The sequence below is a fragment of the Anolis sagrei genome, chromosome 5 (assembly GCF_037176765.1).
Source record: "Anolis sagrei isolate rAnoSag1 chromosome 5, rAnoSag1.mat, whole genome shotgun sequence".
Classification (NCBI taxonomy): Eukaryota; Metazoa; Chordata; class Lepidosauria; order Squamata; family Dactyloidae; genus Anolis; species Anolis sagrei.
Window position 1 is genome coordinate 124,512,242 of NC_090025.1, and position 21,352 is coordinate 124,533,593.

At 38.5% G+C, this 21,352-nt stretch overlaps 1 protein-coding gene across 1 annotated transcript in view; it reads left to right on the forward strand.

Moving 5' to 3' along the window:
• The window catches only part of TRABD (TraB domain containing), a 35,897-nt gene extending 15,380 nt beyond the window's left edge, over window positions 1-20,517 (forward strand). Inside the window, exons 2-10 of the mRNA XM_060777784.2 lie at window positions 1,697-1,753; window positions 3,784-3,862; window positions 6,250-6,416; window positions 7,180-7,320; window positions 9,241-9,351; window positions 11,778-11,917; window positions 15,774-15,946; window positions 16,897-17,008; window positions 18,773-20,517. Of these exons, the coding sequence (XP_060633767.2) occupies window positions 1,697-1,753; window positions 3,784-3,862; window positions 6,250-6,416; window positions 7,180-7,320; window positions 9,241-9,351; window positions 11,778-11,917; window positions 15,774-15,946; window positions 16,897-17,008; window positions 18,773-18,950 (1,158 nt within the window). The 3' untranslated portion in view covers window positions 18,951-20,517. The remainder of the gene's footprint in view (window positions 1-1,696; window positions 1,754-3,783; window positions 3,863-6,249; window positions 6,417-7,179; window positions 7,321-9,240; window positions 9,352-11,777; window positions 11,918-15,773; window positions 15,947-16,896; window positions 17,009-18,772) is intronic.
• Window positions 20,518-21,352: the final 835 nt, after the last annotated feature.

Sequence of the window (21,352 nt, forward strand, 5' to 3'; positions counted from 1 at the left end):
TGAGGACCTTCATAAGTAGGGAAAATGTGTAAATAAGCTGTTTTCAGTAGAATCTCTAGTCCTGCAGTTCAAGAAAAGATGACTGGAAATATTAGTTTTCTCTCAAATTTCAAAGTGTGGCAAATTAAACTCAGAAAACATTCCACATTACAGCTGATTTGCCATAAAGAAATGAACAGAAATGCAAAAATGACCAACAGAAGACATTTCTTCCATCATGGTCATAAAATGAACAAATGTTAGGTGGTGATGCAGCCAAACTGCATAGATAAGGAAATTAATGTGTGCAGTCAAATGAGTTTAATATGCATTGTCCTTATTCAAGCCACTTCCTGATGAATTCTTGTTGTGTATTTCCCTTTGAACTCTGTTATTTTTTTGTTCAAGGACAACAAGTGTTTAATGTCATTGATTTTTCTTTATGCTTAAATCCATTGTATGTATTCAGTATCAAAACTTGATAACAAAGTCTGAACCATGGAGAATATTCATGAAAACATTATATTACAAAGAATGTTTTTGATATCATTTTAAAGGGTATTTATTTCCAGTGTTCATGATACATGTTCGTAATGTTTGGGTCTGTTTCTACATCTATTGTAATATGACAGTAGCCAAACCTTCTGGCAAGCATACAAAAATATCAAAGAGTGAGTTTATATCACTTTTATCTGCTTTTATTTATTACAGTATTTGCATTTGTATTATACCAATCTATAATTTGTTGAAGGTGGCTGTTCTTCTGCCCATTTTAGTTTCCCCAGAACCCTAGGCTCAAGGTCAATCCAGTAAGTTTCATAGCTCAGTAAGGACTTGATCCTGGATCTCCCAAGCCCTAGATCAACACTGACACAATGCTACATTATATAATTCTGTTCGTTCTTAAGCAAAGGTATTGGAAATTTCTGTACAGAAAAAAGTAGGTAGAAATACTGATCTGAACCTGGCCTGCTTATGGCCTTGTTCTAATCAAAAACTCTTTCTGCCTGTGACAATCAGCCATCCATACACTGTTGAATAGTTTGATTTTGAATAATTTCTTCTTAACACAGAAGGTGGTTTCCATTAATGTGTCATGATAGTGATTAGTTCTGAAAGGGGAGCCACGTTAGCTTGTGGCAGCAAAAAACACACACACATACACACACTGAGTCTGCTTCTCTTTATTGCATGACATGTTTGCTTTGTGTTGTGCCAGTCTTTTGGGAGTAAATTGTTTTGAACCATCCTGAGCTGTTCTTAGAAGACAGCTTCTATTTCACTCTGCTTCTTAAGTAGTCCTTTCAGGAAGAGGAAGGAGGAGAGGAAGTAGTGGAGAATGTGCTTGAGACTGTCCAAATGTAATGTGCTGCTTAATTGCCCTTGGAGTGAATAGTCAACTATGGACTTCCCCTATGTATCTTTTCTCTTTCATTCACCTTTTTTTGGGGGGGGGGGGAGGGGGGATAACCAGTAAGCACTGTTTTTGCTAGAATTTCTTGCGTAGCAGTCATCCATCAACAGATGACAGAGCTCATTCCTATTTTTCAGCATCTTCAGTAGCATGATTTGTCATGTTGTTTTTATAGGCTGACCTGGACAGATGCAGTGACTCATTGCAAAGTGCTAAACAATAGTATGAAGTCAATATTTTTGAGAAATACCCTAAGCTTTGATAATTCTATTTCCTGAACTTCTTCTCTATATTGTTTTTCAGGTCTTAATTGTTGACTTAAAGAACATTCCAGCGATGGAGGAGGAGCAACAGCAAGAGGTACATCTGGGAATAACAATGTATGGCATAGTTAGTAGAAAGTACATTGCTTCGTATGTCTCTTGTGAGCTGTGGGTTTGAGCATTGAAGCAGACATCCAAAATCCACTGAGAAAATTTAGAGTAGGTCTTGAGCACCTTCAACTAATTAGGGAGCCAACTTCCTGCTTCCATAATCTGCTAAGTACTGCATGCTGTCAGAAGATGTGGGAAAACTCATAATTTTGTTTTTGAAACAACATGTATAGGGAGTCCAGAACTTGTTTTAAAGAAGAATCACACTTAGGATTTTCCAAGACACTGAGGACAATAAACCAGATCAGGTTCATGCAGCCTGCAGGCTAGATGTTGACTATCTCTGTCTTAGAAATGCCTGTTAATATGTAGTGATGTGTATTTCCCATATGAAACATTTAAACTGATCAGAAGTACATTAAGTTGCTCTGTGCTAAGCATGGGCAAACTTTCTAACTTGGTGGCCGCATGGTAGGATGGAGTGGGGTGAGCGGGAGGAGGGGTTCTCCCCATGCCCCCTCCCTGCCTTTTCCTCCCTCTTCTCTTTTCGGAGGCAGAAAGTGAACGAAACACAGGAAACATTTGGATCCCAAAAGGGTTGGTATTGGTCAAGATGAGATGGTGGACAAGGAGGGGAAAAGTGTATCCTTTAGACCCTGTATTGCCTACTCCTGATATAGAATCCTAGCACTGGAAGAGACCCCGAAGGACCATCCAGTCCAATCCCCTGCCATTCAAGAAGGCACAATCAAAGCACTTCCAATAGGCAGCCTCTGCCACTCTCCAACAGATCTTACTCTCAGGAAGTTCTTCCAAATCTTTTCAGTCGAATCTCTTTCCCTGCCATGTTAACCCATTGTTCCCTTGTGCCCTGGTCTCTAGAGCAGCAGAAAGTCAGTTTTCCCCCTCCTCCTCAATGGGAGGGACACCCTTTGAAATCTTACAATGTGGTTCTCATGTTTCCTCTTTATCTTCTCTTCTCCTAGCTAAACATCCCCCAGAAGGAAAGAAGGGAGGGAGGGAGGGAGGGAGGAAAAGAAGGATGGAAGGAAGGAAGAGTAGAAGGGAATGGAGGAGGAAAGTGAGAAGGAAGGAAAGACAAAGGGGAAGGAAGGAAGGAGAAAGAGAGAGGGGGAAGGGGGAAGGAAGAAAGGAAGGATGACAGAGTGGTAGGGAAGAAGGGAGGGAGAAAGAGGGAAGGAAGGAAAGGAGGAAGGAAAGCGAGAAGGAAGAATAGGATGGTGAGAGAGAGGAAGGCCTAAGAAAAGAGTCCAAGGGGCTGCATCCGGCCCCCGAGCCTGGGTTTGCCCATACCTGCTCTGTGCTCATGTTGATCTATTGGACATAATATACAAAGAGCATCCCTGTGAAGTTGTTCCTAGGTCTCCAGTTCAGTGAACTGAGTTTCTTAATTCATATCTCCTTCTATCAGCTATAAAATGTGATGACAGAAATTTCCTATGTGATCTTCCCCATCTGATGTTGGAGAATGTTGTTATAAAAGACTTTAGAAGAGAAAATGAGGGAAATAGTCTTGCTGAAATTTGCATGCCTGCACAATGGAACTCTCTGTGGTGGTTGTTCCTCTAACTAGAGCCATTTGCCTGACTTTTTCATCAATGTTATCTGGCACTGCACACTTTCTTTAGTATTTAATTATGTAAAGTGGAGGTGGACTAAGTGTGCCTGTGTGCAGCTCCTAAAGCTGCTTTCTACTCACCAAGACTTCAAAAGTCAATTGAGAAACATATTCTGATTGCAGTGATGTATAAATGAGTCCCCCAGATATAGTTGGAGGTGCTGATGTGTTGGGATCACAGACAGTCCATTTGAAAAAAGGAAAATAATTGCAGTAACACCTACAAATAACTGTGCTTTTTAGTGCTGTTGTGGAGGATTTATGACAGAAGTGATTTCATATGCCAGTTAGTGTGAAACAGGGTGTGAAAACATTTGGTTAAAATTCACCTCATCACTCTTTCCATTTTTTTAATTCTTCTTCTTTATTCTGCCCAGGCTGCCGCAGAACCAGGGTCATCGCCTGATGCCCAAGGAGATGGTCCAAAAGACGCTCCAGACAATACACCAAATATTTGTATGTTATAGTCAGTTAAACTTTATTATGGGAGTTTCCCCATGTTTTAAATCAATCAATGGAATTTATTAAAACTAGGGATTGGGAAGGAAAACAGTATTTTCTAGGTCGGCAGCAGAAAGAAATAGTGGCACCTGAAATGGTCAGATTACTTTGGATTGCAGGTCTGTGTAGAATGGCAATGCTCACATAGAAAACGAGGACATCACACTGGTTTCTAACATACATTTTTATATTTCCAGGGTTTGTTCATTTGTTTTTAGAACAGAGTGGCCACTGAGAAATGCCCAAGTCTACTGCTGTGTTCTTCTGACTGTGTAGATCAGGGTGTTGTTAACCAGGCATGAGGGATGATGGCAATTGCCGTACAACAGTATGAGAAGTGCAACTGTATATCTACAGCATAATACCAGCATTGAGCTTTTGACTGCAGCTCCCTTTAGCCATAGCTAGTATAACAATAATTTAAAACCAAAAAAACCAAAAATAGATATAACCAAACACACTAAATTGCCTTACTTCTGGTCCCAATATACCATAGAGGTGCATTGGAGGAGTTAGAAATTCTTAGAGTGGCATCCTTTCTAGGAATGAGTTAGGACCTCTAATACAACTTTATGGTAGCTTCTGGGGAAAGCATAAAAGAACTTCTTGAAGGACCTTGCAAATTCTTAGACCATTTTTCGCCTTTGGGTAAGAGTTACTATGAATATGGATTTCGGTTCCAGAGGTCTTACTGTAGCCCAAAGCATGTGTAAGACACAAAGTCTAGCACTAGACTGGTTTTATTGATAGTGATGTATAATTGATTGTTTTAACTCTTTACAATTGCTGTCTATATATGTATTGTATTGTTGTGTTGGCATCAAATTGTGCCTTTTGTAAGCCGCCCTGAGTCCCCCCTTGGGGGTTGAGAAGGGCGGGGTAGAAATATGCAAAATAAATAAATAAATAAATAAAGTCAAATGAGGCTGGCAGAAAATGGCCAAGAAGTTGTTAAAGAAAACTTATGGGGGAGTAGTACCCAATAAACACATAAGTAGAGTTCTAAATAAGGATGCTAAGATTTCAGCTGTATACTTTTAATAATGATGATGATTATCATGATGATGATGATGGATCGTCGATGTTGCAATCCCAGGTGACAGCTGGATGGAAGAGAAACAACTGGAAAAGCTGTCACAATACAAGGATTTAAAGATTGAACTGCAAAGACTCTGGCACAAGCCAGTAAAGGTGGTCCTAGTGGTGATCGGCACATCGGGTGCAGTGCCTAAAGACTTTGGCCTGCACTTAAACACAATCAGCGCTGACAAAATTACCATCTGTCAGCTGCAAAAGGCCACCCTACTCGGATCTGCACACATTATTCACTGATACATCAACACTTGGGAAGTGTGTGATGTGTGATCCAGTACAACAGCCAGCACAGTGATTTTGTTTGCTGTGTACTAATCTTGTTGTGTTAATAATAATAATAATAATAATAATAATAATAATAATAATGGCTGTGCTTGTTGTGGCACTGCCCTTTGGATTATTGTCTTTGATAACACAGCCCAAGAAAAAAGAATTCATGTTGCCTTGGTTTTTAGACCTGTTCCTGGGGTTATTTGGGGCACTGATTCAGAAAATTGCATTGGATAGACTCGTATCAGGTCTAGTTTCTTAGATATGGCTATTATTATTTTCAGTGGGTGAGCACATGAAGACTGGTAGATGGCATATGTTATGTGTTTCAAAAACTAAGAGCTGATATGGGAAAACAGATGCCATTTTAGGAATCAGCACATCAAATATATGCTGAAACAGGTCTAACATTTGAGGCACCAAAATGTGTGTTGGCCAGTGTAATCTGGGATCTATTTTAAATCAGTAGAGAAAACATTGTTCCATGTCTTAGTGCAGAAACCTCAATGTATGTTTTAAAAAAGCTGCAATCAAACAGTTCCACGGACAGTATAGCAACATTTTTCAGCAGCAATGCAATATTCAGAACATAATGTATGTCTGTTATGATGGGCAACTAAAGAATCACATTCTTGTTGTGATACCCCTCATGATGAACACTTCAATGCCTGAAGCATACTGTGTGACTTTGGACCAGGAATTGTTTTAGAATTTATCTCTTAAGGAGTGTGTAAAAATTAAATTGTGTTATGGAGGAAAGATTGGTTAATATGTATAATAAAATAAATGCATTGAACTCCCATGGAATTTTTCTTCAACAGATCCTTGAAACCCCTCTGTGTCCTTAAAATATTCATGGAGAAAATAAATCAATTTCTTTGTGATACAGATAGTCTAGTCTGTTGGTATTCAGCTCATTGAGGATTTTGCAGAATGTAGCGTAATACTATAATATTTTGCTATTTCAATCTGTGTAGCTGAATCAGATGCTTTAAAAATACTTTTGGAGATGAAGATGAAGAAGAGACAGAAGAAGCCCAGCCTCCCAAGCACTGTGACAGAACTTGCCACCGAAGAGGGCTCCAAAGTCTATGTCGTTGGCACTGCCCACTTCAGTGACAGCAGCAAAAGGGATGTAGTAAAGGTAAACTTTAACCTGTAAAAGTTTGCTTTTACAGAGTCTATTTTGTGAAAATCATTATTTTTAATGCCTGACAAAAAGATGTTATACTATAGTCCATGTTAAGATTGTAATGTTGCTGTTACTAACTTTATTTAGTAGCAGCAACTTTAACCAAGTTATCTTGCAGCCTTTATATTGTATATAGTGCTTTGTGACATGTAGTTCATTTATTCTAATCTCAGTCTGAACATATTATTTATATATATTTGGACCTTTGTGGATAAAAGAATATGTTCTGGATTCTTCTTCCCATGAGATCTCATATGGGAAAGACAGAATTTGAACGGGATAAACAGTATATGCTTTATGTGTTTTGTAATTCTCTCTGAGGACAGATGTAAAATAACTAGAAGTGTCGATCAAAATTGAGAAAATTCTTATACATATCTTTTCTTTTGATTACCTAAAAAACATTAATTAATTTATTTTGCTGAGATGTTTTAAAATTGTAAGCCACTCTGAAAGCCCTTAGATCAGTACAGTAAAGCAGACATGTTTATAGTTTTAAATATAATATATTTGGAAGAGCATGTCTTAGATTTCTCCTTGCTGCGAGGCCATGTGTGCCCTTCCATTTTAAAGTTATTTCTGTATTTTTACCTTTGCATTGAAATATTGTGAAGATGAGTCTGTTACTGTTTGCTTGGAAATTTATCACACAGAAGAATCAGTACTGCCTTCATTGCTTTTTAATCTCATTGGCTTGTGACTGAATCTTTTTCAGACAATACAAGAGGTACAGCCTGATGTAGTGGTGGTTGAACTATGCCAGTATAGAGTTTCTATGTTAAAAATGGATGAAAGAACGTTACTAAAAGAAGCCAAAGAAATCAATCTGGAAAAACTTCAGCAGGCTATAAAGCAGGTATGAGTTCTACAGTGACCAAACCATCTATTTGTGTTCATTTGAAATACGTTCGGATAGGTAAGCTGGGCTGGAATCGTTTAGGGCTTTATAGGTTAAAGCCAGCACTTTGAATTGTGCTCGGTAGAAAATTGGCAGCCAGTGGAACTGACACAACAGAGGAGTAATGTGTTCCCTCAGTGTCGCTCCTGTTAGTAACCTGGCTGCCGCCCGTTGGACCATTTGGAGCTTCCGAACAAAGGCAACCCCATGTAGAGCGCATTGGAGTAATATTTTCGGGATGTAACAAGGGCATGGACCACTGTGGCCAAGTCAGACTTCCCAAGGTACGGGCGCAGCTGGCGCACAAGTTTTAACAGTGCAAAATCTCCCCTGGCCACTGCTGAAACCTGAGGTTCCAGGCTCAGTGATGAGTCCAGGAGAACTCCCAAGCTTAACAACAACAACAGCAACAACACAACAACAACACTTTATTTATATTCCACCCTTCTCCCCAAGAGGACTCAGAGCAAATTGCAGTATATACACAGAGACAGGCAAACGTTCAGTGCCTTGTTAGAAATGACATACAGTGAGATAAATACACAGACAAAGGCAAAGACTTCTCCTTTCATTTCCGGCTCGAAAATGGAGCTCATCTCTGACTGGGGGAGGTGCTCTTTTTCCATTTCCAAGCTGAGGAGCCTATGTCTCTAGACACCTCCTGGTCGTGTGGCTGGCATGACTGCTTGGAGCATCTTCTTACACAGCCTCAAACAACATAGAGTTAAGGGAAAACTGCATATCAATATATACATACAATATAGTAAACAATCACAATTATATACATAACAAATAAAAACAATATAGTTTTAAAATCACAAGATATAAAAGTTAAAAAGCAACATAAACATTAAAAAACTGGAAGATCAACTCCAAATTCTGTTTCTCCAAACATAATCCATTATCTATATAATATTTTACTAGAATATTTCTAATAAAAGAAAGTGAAAAAGAAAAGATACAACCAATAATAAAGAGCAATAAGAAAAAAAGAGTAATAAGAAGAAAGAATAGCAAAAAAAGAAAAGAAAGGAATGTACATTTAACTTCCAACTTCCCCAGCAATCGTTATACACCCTGCTATATAAAATTACTTCTTTCACAATAATTATTTAGAGGGGTGTAATTCGTTTGGCCTAATAGTTTAATTACCAAAAATATTAGGAATTTCTCTTCTTGGGAGAAGAAGGTTTCAAACAATAAACATCAATATGCTAAAGCCAGGCAGACTAATTTGGGCCTGCCTTTTTCTTTATTTCCTTGTCGATGAAACACATTATCAGATGCCTAAGAGACTATTATTATTATTATTATTATTATTATTATTATTATTATTGGAGCCCCCGGTGGCACAGCGGGTTTAACTGCTGAGCTGCTGAACCTGCTGTCCAAAAGGTCAGTTCGAATTTGAGGAGAGGGATGGGATCCCACTGTTAGCCTCAGCTTTTGCCAACCTAGCAGTTTGAAAACATCCAAATGTTTTCTTCCTCCAGTGGGAAGATAACGGCACTCCGTGCAGGCATTCTGACCGCAAGACCTTGGAGGCGTCTATGGACAATGCTGGCTCTTCAGCTTAGAAATAGAAATGAGCACCACCCCCAAGAGTCAGACACGACTGGACAATGTCATGGGGGAACAATCACCTTACTTTAGGAAGCTTTTTCACAACCATCCTTTATATACCAATTGGAATATTGAAAATTGCGATGAGCAATAAATAAGTCACAAAAGACAGAGTTGGTATTTTTCTCTTTGCCACAACAACTGATGTTTTTCCATGTGTATGAATGGCACCACATCACTGTCTTTCTAATAACCATGTAAAGGTGACCTGTCTTTAATGTCTCTCCCTCTCTTTCTCTCATTTCCTCCTGACAGAATGGTCTTATGTCTGGATTGATGCAAATGCTCCTGCTGAAGGTCTCTGCACATATCACTGAACAGCTTGGAATGGCTCCAGGAGGGGAATTCAGAGAGGCTTTCAAAGAGGTGGGATTTTTCTTTCTTTCTTTCTTTCATGTGTTGTATGTTTTCCAAAGGCAGAAATACTGAGTGAAATGCAGGAAGCAGGTAACTGAAGAAATCGGCATGGTACTCCACTCCGTCAGGTTTTTTGTGCTAATTTTGAAAGATCAAAAAATGGCATCTAAAGAAGATCTGATTTTTTTTAACTAACTGGATTTCCTTCTTCAGCATTAGGATGTTAACTAATCAAAGTAAGACATGTCTTTTTTAACCACAGAGGTAAATTCAGACAGATCAGAAATTAGTTTCAGTACAACCATAAAAGAGAAGGTCATCCATCACCTACACACACAAACCAAATGCAGAAAGACAGTCTGAATCATACAAACTCAAGAAAAAGAGTAAATGAATAGCATTATTAACAGAAGATACTTATAAAGTATTGAAACAGTTGCTAATATTGGCACTTTTTCTTCCTTGCAGTTTGTATTGCCATAGTCTCGATGTTGTGATTTTTCTATTTTGTTTCAGTATTACATTTATCCCATGTCTAGACATCTACAACACCATATAACAAAATTTGAAAAACATTCTGTTCCTGGCTTGAAAATGTTATTTCTTGATCATTATGCAGTACTTACTTTGAAAATGGTTGTTATACTTCGGAAACTCCACTTTTTGTGGCCGCCATAAATTATGTTGAATTGTTTGAGACTTGGTGAGATATTCATTGAAGAACTATAGCTAAATGTGCTGCAGGATGTCCCACAAAAAAGAAGTTTTTGCAGTTTGATAAACCTTTTCCATGTTTTTATGATAGAACCGATTAAGAAATGACATTTATAACCCAGGAACAAAAATTGTAATGTTGCTTTTGCAGTGGAATCAGGGGCGGCTCAACCCATTATGCAAAGTAAGCATTTGCAGTATAGTTGATTTTGCCCAGGGACGCTCTTGAGGCTCTTTTGGGGGAAAATAGACCTTGACATATGCAAGTTGTAGTTACTGGAATGTATAGTTCACCTAAAATCAAAGAGCATTCTGAATTCCACCAATGATGGAATTGAACCAAATATGGCACACAGAACTCCCACGACAAACAGAATATATATATCAGTGATTGGGGGGGGGGGGGGCACCAAAATACTGTTTGCTTACCATTGAAAATTACCTAGGGCCGCCTCTGAGTGGAATTGCGTCCTTAGTAATGCAAGGATGTGGAGGTGGCTGCTTCTGCATTAATGATATTCTAGTAGTGAGCTTCACAGTGTTTCCTGGATAGTGCATTCTGCTTCAAGGGTTTCCCTTGCCAACAGAATATGAATAGCAGAGAACTTTATTAGACTGGCGTGTCATAGGGAGTAGGATGTTCACACATGCCAGAAGCTTTACATTTGCTGAATAGAGAGCAAAGAAACATTTATCTAATGCATGTTTAAAGAAAAACACAAGTGTCTATTTGACACCCCAATCTGCTCTCTTGGTGATAGCTTAAAATTCCCTTCTTAGGCAAAATAGGCACCGGGATTAGGCACAGCTGGCTGAGTGTCAGCTGCATTAAGATCACTTCTGACCAAAAGGTCATGAGTTCGAAGCCAGCCCGGGTCGGAGTGAGCATCAGATCAACTGTGTAGCTTTTTGTCGACCTTTGCAACCCGAAAGACAGTTGCATCTGTCAAGTAGGAAAATTAGGTACCGCCTATGTGTGGAGAGGCTAATTTAACTAATTTATGAGGCCATAAAAAGACTCCAGCAAAAGCATGCGGGGAATGCAGAAGTACTTCATCAGTGTCGCAGATGGACGATGAAAGCAACAGCTCCCCTGGCGGCCAGAAAAAGTTAAATAGCCTCTCACTGTCTGTCTAAGTCGTGTGTCTTTGGCATTGAATGTTTGCCATATATGTGTACATTGTAATCCACCTTGAGTCCCCTGCGGGGTGAGAAGGGTGGAATATAAATACTGCAAATAAATAAATAAAATAGAGACTTTTTAGAAACCAGGAATTAGGGAAACTTAAAGAATGGCAGACTGATTGTTCTTCCTTTCTTTCTTCCTTCCCCCCCCCCCCCCCCCCCACAAACTTTAACATGCATAAATATAGTTATTTTAATTAACCAGATAACCAGATAAACAAGGAAGACACTCAGCCAGTGTATCAAAAGTATAAGTGTAAAACTATATAAACATAGAAAAAATAGGAGGATAGAAACCACCACTGAGGAAGTGGGATTTGTGAATTTTTTTCCCCCGTTTATTGAAATGATTTGTGATTTTTCTGGGTCTTTTATAAAAGCCGCTGTGTAATCATTATAAATATATGAAATCGCCTTTCCGTAGGTAGAATGCCTTTAACTGATAACTGCAATACAACATGAAAATGTTGCTTATCTATCGCAACTTAAAGGATTTTAATGTCTTGTTGTCTGCTAATGGGCATATTGTTTTACAGGCAAGTCGAGTACCTTTTTGCAAGTTTCATCTTGGGGACAGACCAATCCCAGTCACCTTCAAGAGAGCCATTGCTGCACTTTCTTTCTGGCAAAAAGTCAAGCTGGCCTGGGGCCTGTGTTTCCTTTCGGATCCAATCAGGTTAGAAATGACTAGATGTTGAATGCTCAAACCTCTGACTGCTGAATATGTTGGCATATATCTTTAATGATGGAGCAACAAGTGCATAGGCCAGTGAAAAGTATACACTGCCAAATATGTTTGGACACATGGATTGCGTCGATAAGCACTAGTCCATTCCTAATGTTAAGTTATTCAGCATTTCATAATTCTTTGTCATAAGTTCACTGTTAATATTGTTACTTTATTGTGTATTATTTTGATATGTTTGTATGTGTAAACCGCCCTGAGTCCCTTCGGGGAGAGAGGGCGGTCTAGAAATAAATTATTATTATTATTATTATTATTATTATTATTATTATTATGGATATACAGAAAATGCCAAATAATTCTCCAGGGCATTAAAAAGGCTTTCCTGGGCTTATAATGGAGTATGGCTAATGCGAAGAATGCCCCCACGTCCCATAGAATGCATTTAGGGGGGACAAATCTTATCATCAGAAAATAAACTAATAACCAAAATCTATAGAAAATTATTAGAATGGTTCACTGAGACAGAATTAATTAAGGACTAAATGGGCCACAAATATTGGACACTCAATCAATTTGGAAGACTGGGAATAAATCTGGAAGAGGAAAATAAAATACACTTATGCAATGGATTTGAAAGAAAACTGGATGAAGATGATGTATAGATGGTACATCACCCCTCAAAAACTAGCCAAATGTTACTCAAAAGTAAACGATAGATGCTGGAAATACAAAGAACTAACCAGATCTTTCTTCCACATGTGGTGGACATGTAAATCTGCCAAATCCTACTGGAGAAACATACATGAAAAATAGAGAAGATACTAGAAGTAAAAATTGAGTTCAAACCAGAACACTTCTTATTACAAATATTAGAGATAGAATTGGAAAAAAATAAAGACAAGCTCTTCAACTATCTAGCAACAGCGGCTAGAATATTCTACACAAGACTCTGGAGATCAAAGGCGACTCCGACACAAGAACAATGGCTAATAAAGACAATTGACATCATGAATATGGATAAATTAACACAATTGATGAACATGAATCAAAAGATGAAGACAACAAAAACAGATTGGTCTCCAGTAAAGAACGTTTTTATTCAAGACAAGGTCAAATGGATGATAGACATACAATGAAAATTGAATACAACGTTCTTAATGAAGATGGTGCAAGAGGGTCAGCCAACAATGATCAACAATCCAATGGAAAATTACACAGCGAAGACGATTGGAAGCTGAAATTTCCCAATCTACTTCCCTCAACCCCTCTCCTTCTCTTCTTCTCCCCTCCCACTTCTTCCTTCCCCCATTGAAAGACACCACTCCTCTCCCAAAAACCTTACTCCTATCCCTACTCATCGACCCCTATCCCACACTTTAATTTTTTTTTAAAAAAAGCAATAAAATATATATTTTAAAAAAGAATGGGGGTAGTCAAAGAATTATTTATCTTCTGAAGTTGCAAAATTACTTTGGAGCCACACAGGCTGCATTTTACTAATGCTTGTCCCATATAGTCTAGAAATTTTAGTTCAAACTTATAAAAAAGGAACTACACTCATCTCAGAATAATGTGCAAAAAGCAAGAGCTAAGGCCCGTTCCACACAACTGAATAAAATCCCACATTATCTGCTTTGAACTGGAATATATGGTGGTATGGGCTCAGATAACCCAGTTCAAAGCAGATGTGGGATTTTTTGCCTTGATATTCTGGGTTATATGGCTATGTGGAAGGGTCCTTAGTCTGTCCCAGGAGGACCTAAAAGAAGCACCAATTCCCCTCCTCTCTCGGCTACGTTGTGGCTTCTGGCTGTTTTGAATACTTGGGTGGGGAAGTTGTGGTTGCAATCAGGGGCTAGTGGCTTTCTGAGGTGGCATTCTGCCTTTCGCTCACCACAGAATCCTCAGCGCACCCACTAGTCATATAAAAGTCTATAATTTTGGCCCTCAAGCCCGCTCTCGATTTATATGTGAGGCTGACATACATTAATTTGTTCAGTATTTCAAACACCTAGTGTACTCAAGGGAGTCAGGTTGAGTTTGAAGGCTGCCACTGAAACAATTGTAAAATTAAGCTTAATTGATTTACTCAGGATATGCGCTTCTTGTGCTGTTACACATTTTTACAGTAGAGTCTCACTTATCCAGCATTCTGTATTAGCCAACACAGTCTGCCTCCTGCCCAGATTCACAGCTGTTTCAATGCATTGCAATGTTTTGGTGCTAAATTAATAAATACATTAATTACTACATAATGTTACCATGTATTGAACTGCTTTTTCTGTCACTTTGTTGTAAAACATGATGTTTTGGTGCTTAATTTGTAAAATCATAATGTACTTTGGCGTTTAATAGGCTTTTCCTTAATCCCCCCTTATTAGCCAACATTTTTGCTTATCCAATGTTCTGCTGGCCCGTTTATGTTGGATAAGCGAGACTCTACTGTATTAATGTTTGAACTTAGTAAGCCTAAAACAGCTACAACAGCAAAGGCAAGACTAATAGACCCCAAGGAAACAACAGGTTATAATTAGAATAATTTTTCTGCACTTTTACTCATCCACACCTCCCACTCACTACCTACACATAGCAGTGTAACACACTGGTTTATTTTTCTCCCTCTTACACTTGTGAATAGAAATGTCTGCCAAGTTTATTTACAGCTATTTTTCTGCAAGCAACTACAGAAAATTTGACTATTTTTTAAGGGGGGGGGGGGAGAAATTTTATTTCCTTGGAGGATAGATTGCATATCCTATTTCCAAACTACTAAATCCATGGAATAAAGCACCTTTAGTTTAGGGGAACATTTATCTCGTTCTGCTTTTGCTCTTACTTTTGTGAGATCTTTTGGGTGCTCAACATATTCAATTTTATGACTGTACATCTTTGCCATGGATAAGGAAATTACTTTCCTTAATATCTTTATCCATGGCAATTGTTGACCTAATTGTTTTGCATGTTCCCTTAAATTATAGGATTCTATAGTGAAGGGAACAGATTTACAATATGTCATGCACAATTCTGAAGTGACAAACTTCAAATATGTATTTTTTTTCCTATCCATTCTCCCCCCTCCCCAGTGATACAGTCTTTCCAGTGTAGCTAGTAGCATTTAAAACAAATCTTGTACAAAAAAAACAGTTGGATGTTTCTTCATAAGGTCAATTGCCATGGGGATGCACACTACAGAAATTTAGTTGGCATAAACTTCCCCTCTTCTCTGTATCCTGTGTTCTGCTCTAGCCAGAACTGAGGCTCTTCTGTGTGTAATATTTAATTTAAAAATAATCATTTGATTGCTAATTTTTTTACCAATGCAAGTACCGTATATACTTGAGCATAAGCCGAGTTTTCAGCTCTTTTTTCAGGCTGAAAAAGCCCCCCTCCCCCCGGCTTATACTTGAGTAAAGGTTATTTATAATTTTACTCTATTATTACTGTTATTATTACATTTATTATTTTGCTCTCTTTATTATTAGAAGAATACCTAGGCACATTTACATTGAAGAAAGTTAGAATAGTCATTTAATCAGAGGTGGACAGTCTTATCTTAAATTACAGTTTTATGTAAATATTCAAAAACATTTAACCTATTTATGCCTCAATTAATATAATTTTATTGGTATCTATTTGTGTTTTGAAATTTACCAGTAGCTGCTGCATTTCCCACCCTTGGCTTATACTCGAGTCAATTCCTTTTCCCCAGTTTTTTGTGGTAAAATTAGGTGCATTGGGTTATATTTGGGTTGTACTCGAGTATACAAGGAAGTTAGGGTTTCTGTGCTTTTACACTTCCTTTCCATGCATACACTGCATTGACACTGTCACTTTTTTTCATCAGTAAAGATGATGTGGAAAAATGTAAGCAAAAGGATTTGCTGGAGCAAATGATGGCAGAGATGATCGGAGAATTTCCTGACCTCCATCGAACAATTGTTTCTGAAAGAGATATCTACTTGACCTACATGCTGAAGCAAGCAGCAAAGCGAACAGAACTACCTCGTGCTTCTGAAGGTATGCCATTCTGTATAATCAGATAATATGCTTCCCAATCCTCCTGTCTATCAGAAAATCTAAAATCTGAAGACAATGACTATGTCTGTAAGACTGTAACAGCAGATGACAAATACAAGCATCTTGTGGACAGTTATTAAGAACTGGAAAGCTTTGTTACTCCCTTCCTAATCAAGCTCACTAGATGAAAAATCTGTTGGCTTTTTTTTGGTACTACTGCAATTTTTTTTTTCAAATATAAGATACATTTGGCTAGATTTCACTATGAGACTTTACCTCTCCTTGATTCAGTGGATCTACAGTATTTTAGTGTGCGCTAACAGTTAGATTTTGTTCATGGTTTCCAATGGACCTTACTCTCTGATTTAAATGTGGGCAACCAGGCAGGGTTGTAAACCCCCAAGAGATCTCAGCTGGGCACACCCCCTAAATTACTTGCTCCCATGTTTTTGCCCCCAAAGTCTTTTTTAGGAGAGATGAGAGATGATTTCACCATACTTTGGTCCTTCCTGTGCCAGGAGAGGACTTTTTAACAACACATAGTGAGTGTAAGTCACTTCCTAAGTACTTTTTTAAAAAGGTCTCTCTCGGATCAAAATTGGCCCAGGGAAGCCCAAAACATGGTGGAAACGCCCCTCCCAAAATGCAGGTGGCATTGCATTTTTTTGCTCAGGGTCCACATGTAAGCCACGGACTGCACCCTACCTCCCCCTATCCTGTTTATGGGCTTTAGAACTTAAAGATTCACATTAAAAAAATGGTAAGCTTTTAGTCAATAATTTATGTTGGTTTTAGTCACCTATGGCGATTAGTAACATCAAAGGTTTTTCTATATCTTTTTATAAATATATATATGCATGCATGCTCTTCTGTGAGCCCTGGTTAAAATGTGCCCAAAGAATAACTAAATTCATAACATGGTCTTTTACACTTTGTCTTTCCTATTTTAGCTGAACCCAGAAGATGTGTCCCTTCTGTTGTCGTTGGAGTAGTTGGAATGGGCCACGTGCCTGGAATAGAAAAGAACTGGAACACTGACTTGAACATCCAGGAAATAATGAGGTAATTCTATCTTTGGAAGGTTTATTTTTTCACTTATAAGCCATGACGTCTACATGTAATCTGAGGATCAGAAGAAGAAAACCAATGTAAAGGTACAGAAATAGGCTGTGAGGAACTAGAATATAAAAGAAACAAAATAGATCTATTGTCAGTAAAGATAAAGGTTTCTCCTGACATTAAGTCTAGTCATGTTATCCAGGTGTTAAAGTGAAAGTATTTTCTAGGAGATGGATATTTAGAAAAGAGGCTATTGTGCTATTATCAGCATGAAATACATGACTAGAAACAGTTACTATGCAAATAGACATATGGGGATTGGGAGAGGGTGCTTGTCTGTACGAAGACCCAAAAGCTTAGTTTCAGTATACAAAGTGTGAAGCAGATACATAAACAGTGAATTTGTTACAAGTATAGAAATGTTTGTGCATACATATATAGCACTGACTAACACACATTTTGATGCATCAAATGTTAGCCCTGCTTCTGGATATATTTGACCTGTTCTTTCCAAAAATTGCACCTGTTTCCCCCCATTACAGAACATATGTCATATACCAGTCATCTGCTCATCCATAGAAAATCATGATAACCGTTAATCATGTTCTTTTGGGCCAAAAGGCATACAGTTTTCGGGTCCATTTTCATCTGATCCCTCATTTCGTTTACCAGAAAGTTACTAAAAGGGGGGGGGGTGTTTTCCGTTTCATTCAGCAGAGATTTGGCCCATTGGCCACAATGGGAAACTTTAAAGGCTAAATCCTCAGCCATTTTAAGGCCTTTCTGCATGAAAACTACCAGTGTAGACCAGAACAGGTGACACCATCAGAGGGGGTGACAGTAAACAGATGGTGTCACCCAGAGACAATCTGTCTCTGGGTGAGACAAGCAGCCTTCCAACTGCTTCAATTGGCAAGAACAGAATTCAGGGGATCTCCCCTCCCTCCCAGAAGGACGTATTTCCTCTTTCAACCTTTAAACATAAGTTGCTGATGGGGTGGGGGTGCTGTTGAGGTGAGGGTGGAAGGGGATTTATGTCCAAGAGAAGTGCCTCACAATTTCTCCTACTTACATGGCACCCACCTTACATGGCAAGACTGTATTAGGAGAAAGAAGGCATCTGACTGCCAGCTGGCCATTACAGGATGGTGAAAGGGGCTGATTTCCCAATACCTGAGGCAATGTGGCCTCCTTTCTCTACACTGGGTGACACCAAACCTACTGACACCACTGATTCTAGAACTTATAACAAATGCGTTGTTAATTCATATCTCAATCTGAAGAATCTGGATCATACCAAAGGCCTGTTTAACCCGATGTTGCAGTCACACAATTAGCTAGTGAATTGCCCACAAGAAGCCTATCACTGCACTGCCTACCTCACTCTCTGCAAATGAGTCTCATTTAATGGAAATGGCATATTGGCATCTTAACTCATATGGCTGCGTCTTCCTTGAATGTACCCAATCTCCTTCAAAAGCCTTCCAAGTTGCTAACTACGGAATATGTGCAGTGATTTTTGGAATGGCCCAGGATTATGATTGTGGATGGTGTGATTTGAATAGCGAATGCAATGTTTTTATATGTGCTTTAATATTAATTTCAAATTTTAACTTAAATGTATTTTAATTGTATGTTGTTCGAAGGCATTGCCTATATGTAAAGCCACCTTGAGTCCCCTTCGGAGTAGAGAAAGGCAGGATATAAATAGAGTAAATAAATAAATAACTGGATGGTAAACTTGTTTTCCCCTTTTCCTTATTTTAGTGTGCCTCCTCCATCAACTGCCAGCAAGATCCTCAAGCTTGTCATAAAGACTACTGTATTTGGACTAATGGGTTATGGCTGCTATCGGGTAGGACGAAGGACAGTTCAGCTTATTCTCTCCTTGCCCGTTGCCCAGAACTATGTTCAGAAACTGGCAGATGTAAAACCTCGGCCTTGAATTTGGAAGACTGCAATGAATTGGGGCAAAATACAAGAGGGATAACAGCGGCAAGGGGGAAAATGACTGTGTCTCTGCCCCATGGTTTCACCTGATGATGCTGTGTTGCCACATAACCCATGGATTGACATTAAAGACTACACCAGCTACGACCTAACTGAATGAGCATTCACCAACCAACCTGATTAAATGTGTGGCATAAAAGTATATGCCGGTATAAGGTACCTAAAGTATGTACACATATATATTATAATATTATGTGTATATAACATATTTATAAAGATTATGAAAGTGTACACATACAACAAGGAGTCTAACATTGATGGATACAATCAACAAGTGATTTCTGTTGTGCAAATATCATTTAAATGAATCCAAGTTGTAACAGGATGCTGTTCTTCATTTCACTGAGGCTTGCACAAAAGTACTTGCTTGTGAATTTGGTCCAGAGCAATGCTAACTTGGGGTTTGTTTTTTTGGAATACAATTTACAGAATCTCCCAGCCAGCATGGCCATTGGAGGATTCTGGAACTTGTTCTTCAAAAATCACTTCTCCAGGCTCTGGTGAAGAGGAGCAATATGCTAGTTATGTTCCTAGTAGAAAGCACAGGGGCCCTCAAAGCCATGTGCGTTTTTGGTATAAATAATTGCAGACTATCCTTCCTGGTGCCAAGCACCTAAAAAAATACTTAGAAGGACCTCTTCTTACTGGAAGACTTTTCTACATAGTGGCTTTTTTGTAAAAAGACAAAATTAAAAAAACAATAACTGCGTAAGCTTTTGAAATAACAAATGTGCTAGCTATTGTTGATCAACCTCTATCTCTTATAAGCCTTACTGACTACAAAATAAAGAAGTTGCCTTTTCCATTGCACCAAGTGGGTCTGATCCAGCCAGATGTAAACATCGCAAACCACCCGTTTTGATGGAAAGCCCATCCGCTTCCTTCAAATCTGTTTAATCGTGACTGGGTCATTCCATTTGCTTTTCTGGCCTCTTTAAAAGGCCTCCTTTATTTTTCTTGATTGAAAAAGTTCCGCTGCAATCTCTCTGCTTTTCCTCTTTCCTTTTCAATTGCTGCTGGTTAATTATGTTTACAGAGCACACAGTTCCTCTTGGAGTAACTGTGTTCAGATTGTTACTGTTGGTAGGAAATTTAGTACCAGGAAATCATTGAGGGACTCACTAGCTCTTTCTTCAGCCTGGTGTTCTTGAGAGATGCTGAACTGCAACTCCCATTGTGCTAGCAGCTCTGCTTACTGGTCTTTATGGAAATTGACGTTCACATCTGAAAAACACCAAGTTGTTGAAGGCTGCTGTAGATCTTTTGGGGAAAAATCAACATGGAACTGATGCAAATGTCATATTTACCTGTTATTTCTTGGATGCCATGTGAGCTATTCATCATAGTTCTAGTCGAATGTAATAAAATATTGATTCAAAAATAAGTGGAATGTTACACTAACAGAAATCAATCAGTATTTGGAAACATCTGGGGTTTTTGCGTGTAGCGTTATTTTACAATTGTTCCAACTTTTTAAACATCTACATTTATTTTTTAAAGAACGTTTTGTCATGTATCTTTTGTAGACATTTATATGCCCATATGATTGCTTCTGAGTGTGTCTTACTTGATGCCATGCCTGCCGAAATCTAACGTCATCAAAATGGTGACTCTTACATTGCCCTGTAAAAATATCTTGCCTACTGTATCTTTTATACAAACGCACAATGTCTGAAGAAAATGCAATTTCTAACCTTAACCATCCTTTCCCTTCCTCTTCCTTTGGGAAGATATCATTTGAGTCCTGATCTCAATAAGGTCCATAGCATGGTTCTGTCTTTGGTGGGTGGGGGGGGGGGGGGGGGTTCCTAAGCCATTGTGCAAAAGATACCATTGCAGCTTGTCTTTTGAAATGCTCATGTGCATGTCTTGTTTGTTTTTTAATTGCTGGGCACAGCCTAGCAGGTGTAAGCACATTTACGTCCCACTGTAAAACCAGTAGGTCTTTCGTGTAATTAACCATGTTACACTTGTGCCTGGTTTGGGTTCTTACCTTTAAAGAGGTGGTAGATTTGATCTCTTACTTGGTAATGTTGCTTAGGGAGGTCCCTCCTAATGATCTGAATGGGACTTATAATGATTTTATGATGGACTCCAGTCAGGAATTTATGGACAATTGATACAAATTAGTTGTACTAACTGACCCGTTTCTTCCCATTGACCACCAATAGACTGTACATCCTGACATCACTGAAACTTGATCTTCCTTTTAAAAATCATATATCAGAATTGTATCTGGGGTGAGGAAAAAAACTAGTGCTCCAAGTTAATAACATTTGAGACTTAACTCCAATCACTGAATTAAATTAATATGTCCAGAGGACACTTTTTTGAAAT